Source organism: Brachionichthys hirsutus, chromosome 24 (assembly GCF_040956055.1).
Source record: "Brachionichthys hirsutus isolate HB-005 chromosome 24, CSIRO-AGI_Bhir_v1, whole genome shotgun sequence".
Lineage (NCBI taxonomy): Eukaryota > Metazoa > Chordata > Actinopteri > Lophiiformes > Brachionichthyidae > Brachionichthys > Brachionichthys hirsutus.
In genome coordinates this window covers 994,802-1,010,013 of record NC_090920.1, presented here as the reverse complement: position 1 = coordinate 1,010,013, position 15,212 = coordinate 994,802, and the positions used below count along the sequence as shown (strand labels likewise).

At 50.1% G+C, this 15,212-nt stretch overlaps 4 protein-coding genes across 4 annotated transcripts; all 4 read left to right on the top strand.

Moving 5' to 3' along the window:
• The first annotated feature begins 1,167 nt into the window (after nucleotides 1-1,167).
• Nucleotides 1,168-3,118, top strand: LOC137912046 (vesicle transport protein SFT2B-like). The gene is made up of 8 exons (XM_068756394.1): nucleotides 1,168-1,230; nucleotides 1,914-2,003; nucleotides 2,183-2,268; nucleotides 2,489-2,570; nucleotides 2,646-2,681; nucleotides 2,760-2,818; nucleotides 2,895-2,924; nucleotides 3,006-3,118. The coding sequence occupies exons 1-8, from the start codon at nucleotides 1,168-1,170 to the stop codon at nucleotides 3,043-3,045; spliced, it is 486 nt and encodes a 161-aa protein (XP_068612495.1). The 3' UTR covers nucleotides 3,046-3,118.
• Nucleotides 3,119-4,896: 1,778 nt separating this feature from the next.
• LOC137912036 (T-box transcription factor TBX19-like) lies at nucleotides 4,897-7,794 on the top strand. The gene is made up of 8 exons (XM_068756384.1): nucleotides 4,897-5,177; nucleotides 5,337-5,613; nucleotides 6,492-6,652; nucleotides 6,717-6,752; nucleotides 6,828-6,886; nucleotides 7,066-7,230; nucleotides 7,372-7,549; nucleotides 7,629-7,794. The coding sequence occupies exons 1-8, from the start codon at nucleotides 4,897-4,899 to the stop codon at nucleotides 7,792-7,794; spliced, it is 1,323 nt and encodes a 440-aa protein (XP_068612485.1).
• A 556-nt stretch (nucleotides 7,795-8,350) lies between these two features.
• LOC137912040 (zinc finger E-box-binding homeobox 1-like) lies at nucleotides 8,351-10,309 on the top strand. Its single transcript, XM_068756387.1, has 2 exons — nucleotides 8,351-8,628; nucleotides 9,006-10,309. Exons 1-2 carry the CDS (start codon nucleotides 8,454-8,456, stop codon nucleotides 9,911-9,913), a joined length of 1,083 nt encoding a protein of 360 aa, XP_068612488.1. The 5' UTR covers nucleotides 8,351-8,453; the 3' UTR covers nucleotides 9,914-10,309.
• A 338-nt stretch (nucleotides 10,310-10,647) lies between these two features.
• Nucleotides 10,648-12,834, top strand: LOC137912220 (zinc finger protein 771-like). The gene is made up of 4 exons (XM_068756570.1): nucleotides 10,648-10,900; nucleotides 11,154-11,713; nucleotides 11,990-12,538; nucleotides 12,690-12,834. The coding sequence occupies exons 1-3, from the start codon at nucleotides 10,879-10,881 to the stop codon at nucleotides 12,440-12,442; spliced, it is 1,035 nt and encodes a 344-aa protein (XP_068612671.1). The 5' UTR covers nucleotides 10,648-10,878; the 3' UTR covers nucleotides 12,443-12,538; nucleotides 12,690-12,834.
• Nucleotides 12,835-15,212: the final 2,378 nt, after the last annotated feature.

Below are 15,212 nucleotides of genomic sequence, written 5' to 3'. Positions count from 1 at the left end.
TAATAAAAACAGCCATGAAGACGGTCCCTCATTAATATTCACCTTTATCTGAGTCAATTAATGAAACATGTTCAGTGTGGAAGTTGAGCTAGCTAGCTAGCTATCGTTTACCAACAACAATAAAATACTAGTCCCGATTAAACACGACAAATCGATGACGTGACCATCGGCGACACGTACCCATCCTTATCGATCGCGTCTTAACACGACGTCAAATCTCAAGCGTGTAAACAACGTAGCTAGCTCAGCGGTGTTTACTGTCAAGCTAACAGGTCTTCATACCGGAAGCAAACGAAACACTTCCAAGGGCGTGATTACGTAGCCCCGCCTTACTCTGCTATGATTGGCTGGTACTAATGATTGACACTGAATTGATTTGGTTAATATTTTAAGTATTAATCCGCTCTAACGTGTTGGTTTTACCCGTCTTATATTTTCCTTGTATTTATCAACGCCCCTTCCCGGTTTGTTTCCGGTATTCTGACGACACGTTCTTATCAGCTGTTTAAAAGCTTTAATAATTATTAAAAATGAACTAACTAACTTCAAAAGGAAGTAGGATCGTTTTCAGTTGACAAATGATAAGAAAAGCAATAAACGAATTGTTAATTAAGTTAATTAAACAGGAAGTGGACCGTGAGCGCAACCTGTGATGTCATTAATGGTCGCCAGAACCGCAATTTATTCATCAGAAAAAATACATTGAAACACAAGAAGAACTGGAGCAGTGAAATGAGTTAGAGTGTACTGGTTTATTATTAAATTAAATATTCAAAAACAGTAACCCACTCGTTTTTGACAATAATATTGTTTTTATGATTAAAGCCGTGCTGTTGAGATTATTTAAATACAATGATGATTGTTTGACTGAAAACAACAATTAAAAAGTCCCAAAAGTGTCAAACAAGCATTGAAACGGGGACCGTCCTTATTTTTAGACGCTACGTCACTAAAGCAAAGACAGAAACCATAAATAGATAAAGCTCCATGGGGGGGGCGGGGCTACAGGCGGAAGCGCTCCACCTGTCCGACTCCTCTTCAGCGTCACCGCCCCGTTACCTGCGGCAGATCGAGCTCGCGTTACCTGGAAGGAGGCATACGGAAAGTGCTTTTATCTTATTTATTTGTTTACTGGAAATAAGGAAGGGGAACAAAAAAAAGGCCTTCATGGATAAATTAAAGAAGATGCTGCGGAGAGAGAAAGAGGAAGACGAGCCCGGAATACTGGAGGTGACTGTTGTTGTTGTTGTTGTTTACTGTATTTGTAGCACTTGTGGGTAATAACCAGGTAAATTAGATTTAATTTTCTAAAAAAAAATCTGAAAGTTATGAGAAATGCTTTCCACACTTACCCAACGTGGATCTTTCAATGATGTTTGTTTTGTTGAAACTTTATTCAGTTGTTACAAATATCAAACACCATTTAATATATCTTCCGCACATTGCCAAGTCACCCGGAGAAATCTTGTCTACTTGCGTTTCCACGGCAATGACAATGACATATGTATGTTTGGCTTCCATCTGCAGGATAATGATAACTATTTATGCTCATCATATTCATGAGATATTTCCCAAAGGCCCGGGGGGGAGGGGGGGGGGGGGGCTGTGTCTGTTGACTCCCGGTGTGTATTTTCCACGTCAAATAAACCTGCTTTTCACGTACAGATACTTAATTGTGATGCGTGACTGAGCCGTGTCAATATTTTCCGTGGCCCGAAGGAATGTCTGTCTGTGTCGACGGACGGACGCTCGCCGTCTTTATTGACTTCCCCTCCTGAACCTCTCTCTCTCTCTCTCTCTCTCTCTCTCTCTCTGGAGTGTTTCAAGTCAAACTCAGGAAAAGGTTTAAACGTAAAAGCGCGAATCGGGAAACGATTGTTATTGTTAAAGATTGAAAAGCGACTTGTGTGCAGCGGGCCGACGAGGCGACGACGTTGAGCTGCGGGACGAGGACGAAGGGCTTTGCCTTCACCTTCATTTTGGGCCTTTTGCTCTCCTTCCTGGTGAGTATGCGGCTGAAGCCCCCCGTTTCTACGGTAACCTATCCACCTGCGACTCTCCCGTAGCTTTGTTTCTTTATGGGTGCATCTCCTGTCTGGTTTTATCTGCATCTGGATCTCCACAGTGACCTCCTGTCTGTCTCCGTATCCACGGTAACAGCTTGTCTGTCCATCCTGTGCAGGGCGTCTTCCTGCTGTGGATCCCAGGACTCGGTATCGGTGTGTTTGCCACTTTCTACACTGCAGGAAATGTCTGCGCTCTGCTCAGGTAACAAGAGTCGCTAATCTGTAATCATCCCGGTCCAAACTGGTCCAACTGGTCCCACTCCACACAGAAGCGTGGGGAACAGCCTCAGCAGAACTTTTATGTCATTTTATTTTGGGTGTCATTCTTAAACGCCGTCGCGGACCGAGGAAACATCGCCCTCTAGTGGAGACGTTCCCAGAACACATTGACGCTGATTCTCTCCCCGCTAACCTCCCGTCAGCACCATGTTCCTGGTGGGTCCGTGTCGGCAGCTGAAGACCATGTGCGCTAAAGAGCGAGCCCTGGCGACCATCATGATGCTGGTAAGGAACCCTCGAGCGCCGTCCCATGATTCGGACTCGCTGATGGACGCCGCCTGTCTCTGTGTGTCCGCTCAGGTCTTCCTGGCGTTGACGCTCTGTGCTGCCTTCTTGGTGAGACGTGAAAGCGCGTACTTTCTGCATTTGTCCCCTGACTTTGTCCTCAACGAGTTTCTCTGACTCCTCCCGCAGTGGCGAAACGTCGGCCTGGCTCTGGCGTTCTGTGCTCTCCAGTTCCTCTCCTTCTGCTGGTTTGAAAACACACACGCTAATATCACTGAACACGCCCTTCTTCTGCCTGTTTGACTGACTGCTGTTGTCCCTCAGGTACGGACTGTCCTACGTCCCCTTTGCCAGGTAACACACTCGCACGCTCTCGCACGCGTCCAACCGGTGAGCGAGTCGGTTTACGCGTCCGCCGTCCTTTCTGTCTTCCAGGGAGACCTTTCTCAAATGCTGCAAGGCGTGCTGCTGCTAGACGTCCCCCCTTTCCTCAGGACGTCCGACCAATCGGGAAGCAGGACGCGGCGAAGTTTTGTATCCGGTCAACGGAGAGATGCCGCTCCCGGGGGAAACAACGGAGGAGGCCCGGCGCCCTCGTTGGCGACTCCTTCACGCCTGTTGAGTCTCTAAAGCCTGTAATCTCCACCTGCCGCTGCCCGCTGATTAAAACACACACACACACAAGGAGACGCACCCGAAACACGCCGCCCCCCCCCCCCCCTTTTTAAAGGCAGCAAAACCTCATTGTGGATATCGGATGTCTGCGCAGACGGACGGGTGGAGCTTCCTCCAGATGTTCTGCCTTTTGGATTTGACCTATTCTCCGTGACGTGCTGATCTGAACAGCTTAGTTGTGTTTTGTTCAATGTGACATTTAAACCTCCAGGACGGAGCGATCGCTTTTTAAAATCAAAATGTAAACAAAATGTTTTTGAATTTATCCGCTCAAATTTTAAAGGTGTAGATTTACAGCATTTTCTAAGAAGAAAATGTGTTGTCGGGAATATATGATGAATAAAAACTGAGCTTTAATTTTAGCAACTCATTTTTTAGAGGGATTAAAAAAAAGAAATGAAGTTGAGCTCTGCTCTGAGCTCTCACGGGGTCTGCGTTGATTTACTTGACGTATTAAAGATATTGGTTTCCTGTTACTCGCTTTGGCCTCACATTAATTAATGAATCATAATTACCAGTCCAGACGCCTTCAGTCAGAGGAACACTGAGCGGTCGAGCGAGGTTGAGTGTGTGATGGGGAGAGAGAGAGAGAGAGGTAGAATGAGGTGTAGTCAGAATGAAATCCTCTGATTGTTTCGGATGTGTTCAGTTGGAGACTGAACGTCTTCACATTACAAATGAGAAGCCGCTCAACTTTTTAATAATCAATATTATTATTATTAATTTTTGAGCACTTGTTTCCCAGTTGATTTTGTTTCTGGATTATTTCACCGCCGTGCTTCACAGGTAAATCAATCCACTCATTTATTTGTGAATAAATGTTTTTATTATAAAATATTGTTTTAGAAACTTTAGGTAGATTCTTCAGATTGTTTTTATGTGATCATTTAAATGTGATTTTATGTCATATATATATCAGTATAAATCATGTTTTTTTGAAATTCATCTTGAATTTTTATTATTTTCATTATTGCATTCTATTTATCAACGGGTTTATGTTAACCACTAATTTTTACAAATGCTTTAATTCTTCCACAATGAAATCTGATCCTTGCACCTCAAGGAAATCCTAAATGTTATTTTTATTTCATGAGAATAAAGACAAATTAATTAACAAATTAAGCTTGTTTATTTGTTGATGCACGAAATGTAAAATGGTAAAAAAAAAAGTCAGCTGCTTCTCAAAAACAAGAAAGGTAATCAACTCTTTAACATTTGCTAAAAATAAAAGATTAAAATCAACAAAATAAAATAGAAGAGCAGTAGGGATTAAAGGAACTTTAAATCCTCTAATTTAAATAATAATTACAGTTTGTGGAATTAGTCTCACTGGTTTTTAGATCTAACCCATTGCAAACATTAAATTAAAAATGTTTCTCATGGAATAAAAACTTTATGAAAATACATTTTACTTTCTTTGTCTTTTCAAGGAAGACATTTTCGACATTCAATGATTTACAGGAAGTGATCGTCACCTTTATATACGTAGAGAAACACTTTTCAAAGTTACTTTTCCCCTGAATCCTGTCAGAGATGTAAAGTTGTGAGTCATCAGCGTAGAAGCGATTATTGCCTTGGTAGCAGTTAACATTCTTTCTACGTTTATTCTATTATTCTAACTGCTGGAGTTAGCCAACGTCTCTGTGTCCAGATGAAGGTGGAGGGCCCAGAGGAGGACTCTGCCTGCGTCTCCTCAGCAGACCGGGCCGCCGCCGCCGCCGCCGTTAGTTCCGGCGAGATGATTGTGCGTGACCCCGGCTCGCCTGAACGCTGCATGTCCCGGGTTCTGAGCGCGGTGGAGAAGGAGCTGCAGGCCGGCCGGGAGAAGGGCGACCCGACGGAGAGGGAGCTGAGGGTGGCCCTGGAGGATGTCGAGCTGTGGAGGACATTTCAGCACGTCACCAACGAGATGATCGTCACAAAGAATGGACGGTAACCATGACGACCGTCTCTTCGTGTTATCGTGTTTAATCACTGTTTCTTCCAGCTGGAGAAGATGCGCCAGCTTTCAACTCAGTGATACAGGAAGTAGCTTGTTAGCTTAGCTTGTTAGCTTAGCTGGTTAGCGCCTCTAAATGTGTGTCTGTGCAGCCGCATGTTCCCGGTGCTGAAGGTCAGCGTGTCCGGCCTGGACCCCGGCTCCTTATACTCCTTCCTGCTGGACTTTGTGCCGGCCGACGGCTGCCGCTGGAAGTTCGTGAACGGAGAGTGGACGGCGGCTGGCCGGGCGGAGGGGCGTGGAGAGGGGCGGGGCCACGGCAGCATCTACATCCACCCAGACTCTCCAAACTTCGGCGCGCACTGGATGAAGGCGGCCGTGACCTTCAACAAGGTCAAACTCACCAACAAGGTCAACGGAGGAGGACAGGTGAGTCTCCTTCTTTCTTTCTTTCTTTCCCTCCCAATTCCTTCTCTTCTCTTTACTTTCATTTATTTCTTCTCCTTACTCTTCTAATCTTTGTCTTCCACCCATTATCAGCCTCTCGACGTCAAGAGCGCCTCTTCCTCCCGTCTCCGCTCTCTCTCTCTCCTCCTCTCTGTATTGTATTAAAGTGGGCGAGAGACCACCACTTTAATGGTCCACTTCAGTCCCTCTCCCCGCTCACTTCACCTGTTCGCCCTCCTTGTAACCACGGGAACGGGATAAACAGCTCTTAATTGGCTGGAAGCCGTTTCATGCGCTTCCTGTGGAGCGCCACACACACACACACACACACACACACACACACACACAGATTTGGCGTTGTTTATATTTACCCCATTATGCTATCCAGAGTTGCGGTTGGAACAGAGAGCTCAGCCATAATGAAATAATTGCTCGGCTTATTTGTACATTATGGTAATTATGTTTTTTTACTGGGGAATTAATTTTCCCATCATGCTTCAGGTGGACGAGAGTGGGAGCGAGGTAAACTATATTCACACACACACACACACACACACACACACCAGCTAATGTGGGCGCTGCCAGTGTAAACACACACAGCGTCGGGGTCAGATGTGAAGCCAGCCTCTCAATCTGAATAGAAAACTTTGTTTTTGTGCGTCTGCCTGGAGAGCTCTGATTGGTTAATTGTGCCTCATTAGATGGGGGGGGGGGATGGGTTGATGGAGAGACGGACAACAGAGTGTAAAGATGGCTCCACTCCATCATTGAAAAGTAAACCGCAAACTTTCAGTTTGGGTTGGGGTCCGTCCAGACAGGTGTGCTTCAACGTGAGCAGGTGTCTGTCTGTCTGTCTCCAGATCATGCTGAACTCCCTCCAGAGGTACGAGCCCCAGCTCCACATCGTGTGCGTCGGCTCTCGCCATCGCCTGGTTTCCAACGTGGCCTTCAGAGAGGCCCAGTTCATCGCCGTCACGGCCTACCAGAACGAAGAGGTGCACGCCGACCCGGCTCGGGGGAACCTCCATTTAAAATGCTCTGCTCCAGGGTTATAATAGTTTTGGATTTTTAATTATAGTTTAGTTTCCGTTTGCTAAAGCCTTCCTGGATGCTAAAGAGAGGTAAGATCTCGCCTCGCGAATGTTCGTCGCTTTGGATGACGTATAAACCGACAACTTCCAACTGGGCCGCCGCAGGATCCCAGGAGGGCGGGGCTTACCCGGGTCATTGGAGAGCCGTGCGGGGATTCAGCCCTGTGAGTCCACATTTCCCTTTAAAGCGGTTTCATTTTTAATATGCTATAAAACACATTTATTTATGGATAAAGACGTGATTTAATTACGGTATACTTAGAATATTTACATGCGATATTAAGGATAATTTTTTGATTGTGATCAAATATTAGATTCTATTTATTTGATCTTTGTCCCACAGGCTGGTCGCTCTGCTCGGCCGGAGGAGGCGGAGCTTTTCCTTATGGCACCAGCCTTCCTCTGGCATCACATCATCATCATCATCACGGTTACAAACACTATGGTTACCCGGGGCGACCCACACCTTACCCCACTGCAAACCTGCCGCACTGCTCGCACTCCACAGGTAAATACAAACTTCATGTCTATGCAGACATTTTCTTTGATGCACAATTACTTGTGTAGTTGCAATCTAATAATAATTAGAATCGTTTGCTCATGAATTTTTAATTACACTGGAATTAAAAAGCAGCATTTATTTGCATAGTTAATTTGCGTTTTCCATCTGAAGGTGTTCACATGTTATCAGACGGATGGAGCGGCTCCTCCCCTCAACCAGCCTCCTCCTCTTCCTCTTTGTCATCTCCATCCTCCCTTCCCATGGCGACCAGCACTCCTTCATCCCAGCCTCCTCCTCCTCCTCCTCCTCCTCCTCACAATTCCAGGTACCGCATTTATGATTCTATGGTAAGAGCACTAAATCCCACTGCTGGCCTAACAAATATAAATGTATTTGTTGTTTAGTCAGTATCCCTGCCTGTGGACAGTTGGATGCAATGAGCTAAGCCCCTCCCACTCACCCTGCGCCGCTCTGCATGGACCAATCAGCAACGAGAGCCTCATGCCGTCTCCAAGTCACTGTCGAGTGGGTGGTGCTGTTTGGACATCTGGAGCCGCCCACTCCTTCTAAGGATGGATGTGATTGGTGGAAAGGAAGTAACAATGACTAATAAATGAGAGAATTAAAAATGCTACATGTTTGAATTCATCAAAATTGTAAAATAAGAAGCTTTTTACGTGAAGCGGTTATCATATTAACTATGTATTGTGCATGTACTGTATGTATATTGTTGTCTACAGTATCTTTTTGTGTATATAAAAAAATAAAATGATAAAAATAATATAGGTTCCTTACGTATATTTTTTCATGAGTTTTATCATTTTTTACATTTCTAATATTTCACCTGCGAGCATCGTATCTACCGTCAAGTATTTATTATATTTTATTTTATTAAGATTTTATTATTTTCAAAGATACTCTCTAAAATAACACGTCTTATGAGTTTAACTATAGACTTCACTATACACTACTTGTACAGCCATTTGAAAACTACAGTACAGTTACACATTGCTGTAGTCAATCAATCAATACTTTTAAGTCTGTAAATATGACTGGATGCTTTTGTTTCGAAAATCAGCAGAGTGACACCGGAAGGAAGTGACGTGGGGGGGTGGGGGGAGTCTCCCGCGAGCCCAGAGCGAGAGGCGAGGAGGACATTTCGTCGTACAAGGCCGGAGGACGCGACTATTTTTTTTATTTTTTAAAACGTTTTTTAAACGCGTGGATTTATGGAAATGTCGAGCGTCCAGAGGCTGAGAACTTTGGTCAGCGAGCGGCTGAACGCGGCCGCCGACGACATTGTCGACCTGTTCTGTATAAAGATACGAGAGTACGAGGAGGAAGTTCGTCAACAGCGTCAACAAATAAATAACTTCGAGCCGAGAGTCCCGCAAAGCCGTGAAGGTTCGTAACTTTCGTTTATTGTCCTTTGAGGGACGCGGGGGGGGGGGGGGGGGCACTCCGGTGGGGGGTTTCTCGACCAAAGGGCCCCTTTTGACGGGCAGAGTGAAAACGCGTAGCCGTGGCGACATTCTTGTTGCCAAATCTCGCGAGAGAAACCGGGCCCGGAGGCGCGAATCTGCCTTTATGAAAAAGAAGGCCCGAAACGCGCCGACCCCCCCCCATTATATAAACGGGTACCGGAAACTCAAAGATTATTGCGGACACCGGATATGAACTAACAAAAAAAATTAAACTAAACTACGGTAGATGCAAATGAATAATAATAATAAATAATAATAATTCTAAAGTGTCTGTATGCATTTTATAATTCTCTAAAGGTGGTGTGAGTGAAGAAAGGGAGGCGCCGGCCCCCAGTCTGCAACCGAAGCACGAACCAAAGCAGGAGCTGAAGGAGGAACCGGTGGGGGAACCGGTGGGGGAACCGGTGGAGGAACCGGTGGAGGAACCGGTGGGGGAACCGGTGGAGGAACCGGTTCAAGGCCCGGAGGCGGCTGACGCCATAAACGTCACAGTCGGTGACGCTCCTGTGGGCGACGACCGAGCGAAGCCTCGGACGCCGCCGCCTCCGCCACGCCCGGCGGAAGGAAACGGCGCCGCCGAGCGGTTGAGTCCGAAAGACGACGCTGGAGACCGTGCGGAAGAAAAAGACGCGCCGCCCGGTGGCCTCGACGAGGAAACCGAGAACAGCTCCGACTACGGCGACGACGTCGTTCCCGCGGCGAAGAGTTCGGAACGCAAGCGGAAGGCGTGCAGCGACTGCTCCGTGTGCGGTAAAAGGTACAGGCACAAAGGACACCTAAAACGACACATGGCTACCCACGCCGGGGGGAAGCCCTTCAGCTGCTCCATCTGCGGGAGAACGTTCTCAAAGGAGAACTATCTGGCGAGTCACATGGTGAGCCACTCGAGGGAGAACAAAACGCACCGCCGGGGACTCGCGGGACGTCCCGTCGGTCGCCCGCGTTCCAGTCGGCAGCCGTCGCCGTGTCGCCGGAGCAAAACTGCGGAGGCCAAAGAGGCGGGGCCTTCGGAACCAGGCGGCGAAGAAGAGGGAAGCGGCGCTGAGCAGGAGACGGACGACAGCGACGACTGGGAGGAGACGCAGAAGCAGACGGGTTTAAAGGAAGCTCCTCCCACTGGGGTGAAACGTGCAGGAGAAGCACCGTCGGCGCGCCCCCCCCCGAAGGCCCGTCGGGTCAGATCCGGACCAGAGTCGGGCACGTAAACGACCACGAAGGAAAACGCTTCGTCTGCTGAAGCACAGGAAACCACGGCAACCAGAATTCCTTCTCGTGCCCGAACTTCCCAATCCCGTCCAGCTGGCGGCGCCGGCAGTCCAATCTGACCAGACATGAAAGAGTTCATCGCAAAGGCGCGAAGCGACGGAGAGAAAACGTCCGGAGAGATAATTCACCGTTTCTGTTTCGTGTTTGAATCTGAAAATGTTCGAAGCGCGTTTGTCGAAGGTTTCGGGAAGTTCTCTTGTACGAGTTTGAAGTATCGACATCGGGCCAAGACGAGGCGACGTGATTTCATTGTGTTTGTGTTTGTGTGTACGTCTTTTGTCACTGATTGTAATTTTCATTATTAAAAAGTCTTATACTGTCGTTTTGTGTTGTGATGAAAACGAAGCTGCGTATCTTATTTAAAACACAAATATCCTGAAAGTAACTGAATATAAGTTACGATCCATTATTTTAGTTTCACACGACGTTGCCATGGGAACCATTTTGTCCTCAGGATATTGTCCTTTATACATTTTTAACTTCCATCTTAAATAGCTAATTAATATCCAGAAAACGTCTTGTGACGTCAGAGCTGTCCTTGAATCGCGCTCGTTTAGCGAAGCACGAAAGGTTTTTGGCAACTCTTATTTTGAAAATCGGCATAGGCGTCGTTCCGGAAAACGTACTAGCCGTAGCTAACAGGCTAGCTGTCCCGTTAGCGGGCATCCCCGTGAGACGCAGCCATCGCAGCATGTTTGTGTTATTGATCAGGTGGCATTTCGATAAATGCTCATCGCAACTAACCGCAGATCCAGCTACCGTTAGCATATGTTGCTAATCCGGGAAAGGGACCCGGATCGAGGCTCGGTCGAGCTAGCCGGATTAGCCTTCGATAGCAGCTAATTGGCCGTGTCGTAATGCAAAGTTAGCCTGAGCTAACTGCGTCTCTGGAGGAAACGGCCCGATGGACCGCTGGAACGAAGCAGGTTCGTGCTCGTCCTTTGCGCGTCTCACTTTAAACTCCTCCACGCATATGATCCGCGTTGCTGGAGCAGCGGGTAGCGCAGTGAGCCGCTGCTACAGCAGCATCCTCTGCATGTCTGGACATTCCGGCTCTTTTGGCTCCTCGGATGAAATTAATTTAAAACCAAATCATGTCAAATTAGCTACTAATGTAAAAAACAATCTATTAAATATCTTTATTTAAATCCTCTTTTTGTGTTTCTTTGTTCTGCACAGACATCCGGCTGCTGTCGGTGCGTAAAGAGGAAGAGGAAGAGGAGTGGAGCCCCCGCCGGGACCGGGCCGACCCACCGGAGCTGCTGCACGTTAAAGAGGAAGAGGAGGAACCTCAAGGCCCGGAGGACGGCGACGTCGCCGAGTTCCCCGCGAAGAGCGACGAAGGGGAAGCCTCACAGCTTCCCACGGTCAAAGCGGAAGCCGAGGAAGAGGATGATGGAGGCGCACAGCCAGACCAGAACCCGAATCCAGACGGGCACCTGCAAAAGGACGCCGATGCCGACACGTCGGACTTTTCCGAACCCGAGACGAGAGGGAGCGACCGTCGGGTGAAGTGCGGCGCGTCGGCGCCGCTCGGCTGCTTCGAGTGCGGCAAACTGTTCAGCAAGACGTCGAACCTGAAGAGACACGCCAGAGTTCACACGGGGGAGAAACCCTTTGGTTGCTTGTTCTGCGGCGCCGCGTTCGCGCGGAAGGAGATCCTGAGGCAGCACCTGCGGATCCACACGGGGGAGAAACCCTTCGGTTGCTCGCTCTGCAACAGGGGCTTCGTCCAGAAGGTGCAGCTGACGCGCCACATGGGGCGCCACGCCGGGGGGGCGCGGGACGGCGGGGGCGCTTGCGGCACGGTGGACGACTGCGGCGGGAACTCCGAGCCGGATCGGCGTCCGAAGCCGGATTCCGACGGCGGTTCCTCCGACTCGGCCGAACCCGAGACGGACGACAGCGACGACTGGCAGAGCGGCGAGCGGCGGCCGGAGTCGAGCAGGCGGCGACGCAGGACCGGCGAGAGACGCTTCGGCTGCTCCGAGTGCGGGAAACGATTCAGCCAAAAGGGGAATCTGAAGAGACACGCGCGGATCCACACCGGCGAGAAGCCCTTCGGCTGCGCCGTGTGCCGCCGCCGCTTCGTCCAGAAGGTGCAGCTGACGCATCACATGGTTCGCCACACGGGGGAGAAGCGCTTCAGCTGCGGCGCCTGCAGGAAGAGATTCACGTGGCTCTACCAGCTGAAAAAACACCAGCGGCTCGGCCGCGGGCCGGCGCCGCCGCGTCCTCAGGTCCAAACCGGAAGGAGCAAAGAGGCGGAGTCTTCGGAGACCCGATCGGAACCGGAGGCGGGAGATTTACGACCGGCGGGAAACCTTCCCCGCTCCTCCGGGTCCGAGACGGACGGCGGCTGCGATCGGGGGGAGAGCAGGGAGTCGGAGTCGGCGCCTCCGGATCGGTTGCGGGGCCCCCCGAGAAGGAGCGGCGAGGGAGGAGCCGTGGAATCCGACCGGGGATGAAACCGTTCGTGGTTCCGCTCGTCGGCCCGATCTGTTGCAGCGCGTGAAAGTGTCCGAGTCGCCAAAACTCCGCCCACGTACCGGAGCAGCAGCATCGTGAGTAAAGAGTGACGACGTGTGTGTGTGTGTGTGTGTGTGTGTGTGTGTGAAGGACATGTGAGGGACATTTTCCAGAGAGACAGCGTCCCCGCGCTCTGATTGGTCGGCGTGGGGCGTCTGATCTCGCTGTCTTGTGTGATTCGTTTAGACGACGTCTCCGTGGGAGCGACTCGCCTCCAGCATCCGGATGAGCGACGCCGCGAGACGAAGGTCAAGGAGGACAGAGGTTCAAAGTTCACACCGGACTTATTACCGGTAACGTTTTGTCTGGACATCAAAATAAAGACTCTGCAGTAATCTGATTACTTGGATAAACATTATTAATGAGCACAAAGCGATGAAACGAAGCTCGGGTCGGAGGCAGGTAAGGGGAGGAGCCACTGCTGGGATCCGCAGGTGTCTCGATGAGGCGCCATCTGCTGCTTCCACCTGGAACCGGAGAACCCGGAAGCGTCGGGGTCGTTCATGCTTTTACTTTGGCAGGCCACCGGAAATGGACGTAAATATAACATGCTGGTTAGTGCCTCCAGCTTTACCTATTTCCTGCCTATACTGCCCTCCTGTGGTGAATATCCGTATTACACGCTTTAGTATTCCACGGCCTCGCTGTCAGTTATTATTCCCTCTTATGGCCGAAGTGAGTAACTACAACAGAATAGAACAGAATAGAATAGCACTTTATTGTCATTTCACACAGTGATGCAATGAAATTAAGTCGGCTCCGCACAAGTACAAGAAATAGTGAAGGTGAATTAAAACCAAGAACAATACAAACAGCGATAAGATGGCGCTATAAGCATTTAAATAAACACAATCGACCAAATAATTACATTTTTATCTGATTAAACACTTTGACTTGTGACGCTCCACTTTCCAACATTCTGGAGGATCGTGTTCAAAGCTTATTACTGATGATGTTGCCATGGTGATCCCAGATATCAATTGGCCACAAGGGGGCGGTGCTGCAGCGTGTACAACCCCTGTCCCCATTTTTTAAAGGCTCCAATCATTGATGACCTCATGAGCAGCCGTCGTGTGTGTGTGTGTGCGTGTGTGTGTGCGTGCGCGTGTGTGTGTGCGTGCGCGTGTGTGTGTGTGTGTGTGTGCGTGCGCGTGTGTGTGTGTGTGCGTGCGCGTGCATCCTGCAGGGATCACGGTGCCAGCGTAGCTCCATTAATCTCTCAGCATCCTGGGACTTGTCTGCACTCTAAAAGGGGGCCAGGGAGAACAAACTGCCCGACAGCCCCCCCTCCTGGGGCGTCACTCCGCTTACCCCCCCCCCCCCCCCATGCTGAGGTCAGTCCTCACATCAAACACTCCTCGACTTCACAACGTCAGCGTTCGTCTTGGGGTTGAAATGGACGAATGCTAGCTAACAATGCTAAGTTATTGAGTTGGGGGGGACCCCGCATTAGGCTCCACCCACACAGGGCCATGTCTGCACCAATCAGAGGCCGAAGCCACGGCGGATCGATGGTCGACCTTCACCACGAAGCTCGTTCCCGCTCCTCTTCCTCTCCCTTTCATGTCTGTAATCCTCTTTCTGGGTGAATCGTTCCTTCTCCGCCGTTTTAATCGGGATCATTCGGCTTCTTCCCGCCCGACGGAAGACGGCGGACGACCTAAATAACGTTCCTATCGCTGCCGAGGATAATCGCGGACGACGCCGGAGAGATTAAGGATGATCCGACGAGGCCCGGGTTCGCCGCTCGGGTCGAGGAGCTCAGAATGAGCCCGTTTAGAATCAGAGGTCACTCCAAGGTGCTTTGAGTTCTGAGCCGGATCCCGACTGGGTTCGGGATCCGGCCCGCCTCGTCCCGCTTTGATGCGAGAACGGAAGAAACTTCGGGATCGACGCCTCCGAGTAGCCGCGGCAGCGGCTAACGGGATTAGGCATGGCTTACATAAATGTCTCCCATGGCAACGGCGCGAAGGCGGCGAGCGGGAGCTGTCGCTTGGAAGCATCATCATCATCATCATCATCGGGCCCGGTCAGCTGATGCATGGCGTCGGCAGCAGTTTGTAGTTCAAAGCCGGCATGAAATAAAAGGCGGCGACGGGCCTGAATTCGATCCTAATTCGTCCCCGACCTGCCATGACCCCAGATCCACCCATGACCCCGTCCCTCCCCCCGTCTTCCCTGTCTGGGATGAAGCGTTTACCTGTGCAGCAGGCGGGGCGTGGACGGACGGCGTCCGCCGCCTTGGCGCAAAAACGATGCTGATCGGCGGCGTTTCCGGGGCAACGGCGTGACGGGCGGACGGTCGATGGAAGTGATTATGCAAGTTGCTTAAGCTTAATGAGAAAGGTCAGCGAGCCAAGAGAGCGGGCATCGAGCCCAGAACCACGGGGGGGGGTCCCAAAAATCAGAACAAAAACAATCATCGGCCCCCCCTGACCCCCACCGACCCGCTCAACCACCGTCGTCCCGATACACCTGCATCTCTGCTGGGGGGGGGGGGGGGGCAAAGGGAAGATTAGCATTTCCTTTATTGCCCCTGCATTTCCCAACAATTTGCGTCGCATTGCCCCCCCCCCCCCTCCCCCCAGCATCCTCTCCACTCTTGCTCTCCCTCGTTCATTGCTGTGATGTGTTGTGATTGGGTTGGGGGGGGGGGGGGAGGGGGGGTGCAGCGGAGAGGCTCGTTCTGCAGTGAAAACGCTGTCACTG